The sequence below is a fragment of the Plasmopara halstedii genome (assembly GCF_900000015.1).
Source record: "Plasmopara halstedii genome assembly, contig: Scaffold_3060, whole genome shotgun sequence".
NCBI lineage: Eukaryota > Oomycota > Peronosporomycetes > Peronosporales > Peronosporaceae > Plasmopara > Plasmopara halstedii.
Genome location: NW_020189964.1, coordinates 6,090 through 7,963, shown reverse-complemented (window position 1 = coordinate 7,963; position 1,874 = coordinate 6,090). Strand labels below are relative to the sequence as shown.

At 48.0% G+C, this 1,874-nt stretch overlaps 1 protein-coding gene across 1 annotated transcript; it reads left to right on the top strand.

Moving 5' to 3' along the window:
* Positions 1-38: 38 nt before the first annotated feature.
* Positions 39-725, top strand: PHALS_06518 (Ribonuclease H-like domain; the record flags this gene model as incomplete). Its single annotated transcript, XM_024719813.1, has 1 exon — positions 39-725. The coding sequence occupies one exon, from the start codon at positions 39-41 to the stop codon at positions 723-725; it is 687 nt and encodes a 228-aa protein (XP_024585074.1).
* Positions 726-1,874: the final 1,149 nt, after the last annotated feature.

The window sequence follows — 1,874 nt, the reverse complement described above, 5'->3', positions numbered from 1 at the left end:
ATGATATTAAGTTTGCACCTGCGGCAATGAAGCACAATATGCGCGCGGTGATTGCTGGGTTGAAAGCAAGCATATCGAACAACTTTGTCCCCGATCTCATTCATGAGGTTGCGAACCTTTTGCATCCGCTTTTCAAGGTGGTGGCAGCCAACCAAAAAGGCGTACGTGCAGCGACACTGGCTCACATGGGGATAAAGGCTGCGGCATTTCCCAATCTGCTGCACCAAGAGACGGAGACCGGGCTGGATGAGGCGGTCATGGAAGGTGTGCGACTGCCAACTTTCATATCTTTTGCGCCACCGACAAGCACGGGAGATGGTAAGGGTGCGGCAGATCGACCCGCGAGTCTACGCAAGACATGCTCGAAAAGGAGCTGCGATACTATTTGGGACAGAAGCTGTCTACGAAAGAAATCCTGGAAAGCTGTCACTTTCCGAACAATGACGACAAGGACACTTACGTGTACTTTGACATACTTGGCTACTGGAAGTCCAGGGCAAGCAAGTCCCCACTGCTCGCAAAAGCTTGCCTCGTTTGTTCTGGCTATCCCGGCAAGCAGCGCAGAATGCGAGCGCACCTTTAACACCGCGCGCTTCATCAAGTCCGTGCTGCGCTCCGCGCTTTCCAGTGACTCCTTGGAAGGCAACGTCGTTCTTCGTGACAATCCGAACCTTCTCGCGAAGTACCTTGGTGAGATTAAAGAGTCCGACACCGAACCCGAATAAACAGATCAATAACCATTTGTGCTGTTCAAAGTCATTACCTAAACTCCATCGCAAGGCCGCGAAACCTGCAATCCCTCTTTGAAGTTTCAGTGTTGATCAAGCGAGGTTGACTTGCAGGTAATTTGCCGTCCCAGCGCTGACGAGTAGATTAAACGTGCCGTGAAAATCATCAAGTGGTGGTGTTGAATTCAATTGACTTTTTCAGAAGTTGAAGGGTTAGTGGGTCGGTGGGTAAGTTTAAGTTACCCAAGGGTTGGGTCGTGGGTTACCCACGGGCAGTTTTGGAGTGGTGGGCCGACCCAATTCGAGGGTTACCCACGACCCACCGACCCATGCAGGGCCCTGCGGCAGGCGGTAAATTGTGAATGGTAATTATGAGCTACTATTCCAACAAAAACGTCTTTTATAACGAATATATACAGCAAAATACCGCATTTTGTATAGTATTTTTAACCTGATTGACAATTACTCTCAAATGCTATTGATATTTTTCACCACGAAGATCTCCAAACAAGATGCTCTTGAAGTAGTCGGTTATGTCACAGCGCATCAGCAATTATCTCGTACAGCAGCTGTCACATCGTGCCAATGTACAAACCCATTTCTACGATATGTTATTCCATAGTCGAGCTGGAGAGAGAGAAAGATGTACATCAAGCACTTGCGAGCATTGCTCAAGTGTATGCGCTTTCAATTAAGCTCTTTGCCAAATTTGACAAGTGTGTCTATAGCGCCGACGAGATTTCTATTTTAGTTGCTTCATTTGGAAGCATTGCCTGCGGGAAGATCCCACGAAGATCAAGGCCATCTAAGATTATTTAGCACCTCAGCATGTAATGAAGTTATGCGATTTGGCTTGACCTGGACAACTACTTGAGCAAGTATGAAGTATAATCCGAGTGGCAATATGACGCTCCAGCGCCTCGGCGTCTCAGCGGAAACGCTGCAAAGAACGTCTTCGATGACGCGATTTACCCTTTTTGGCTTGGCCATTGGTATGCGGATGACCCGCTGTCGACATATCCAACTTGGTGCCTAGCACCTTGAAGATATTCGACCAAAATTTCCCGTGAAACGGGGGTTTGTATCAGAGACAATCGACTCTAAGAGTCTGTGTTTTCGGAAGACACGATCCACGAACAGCGTTTT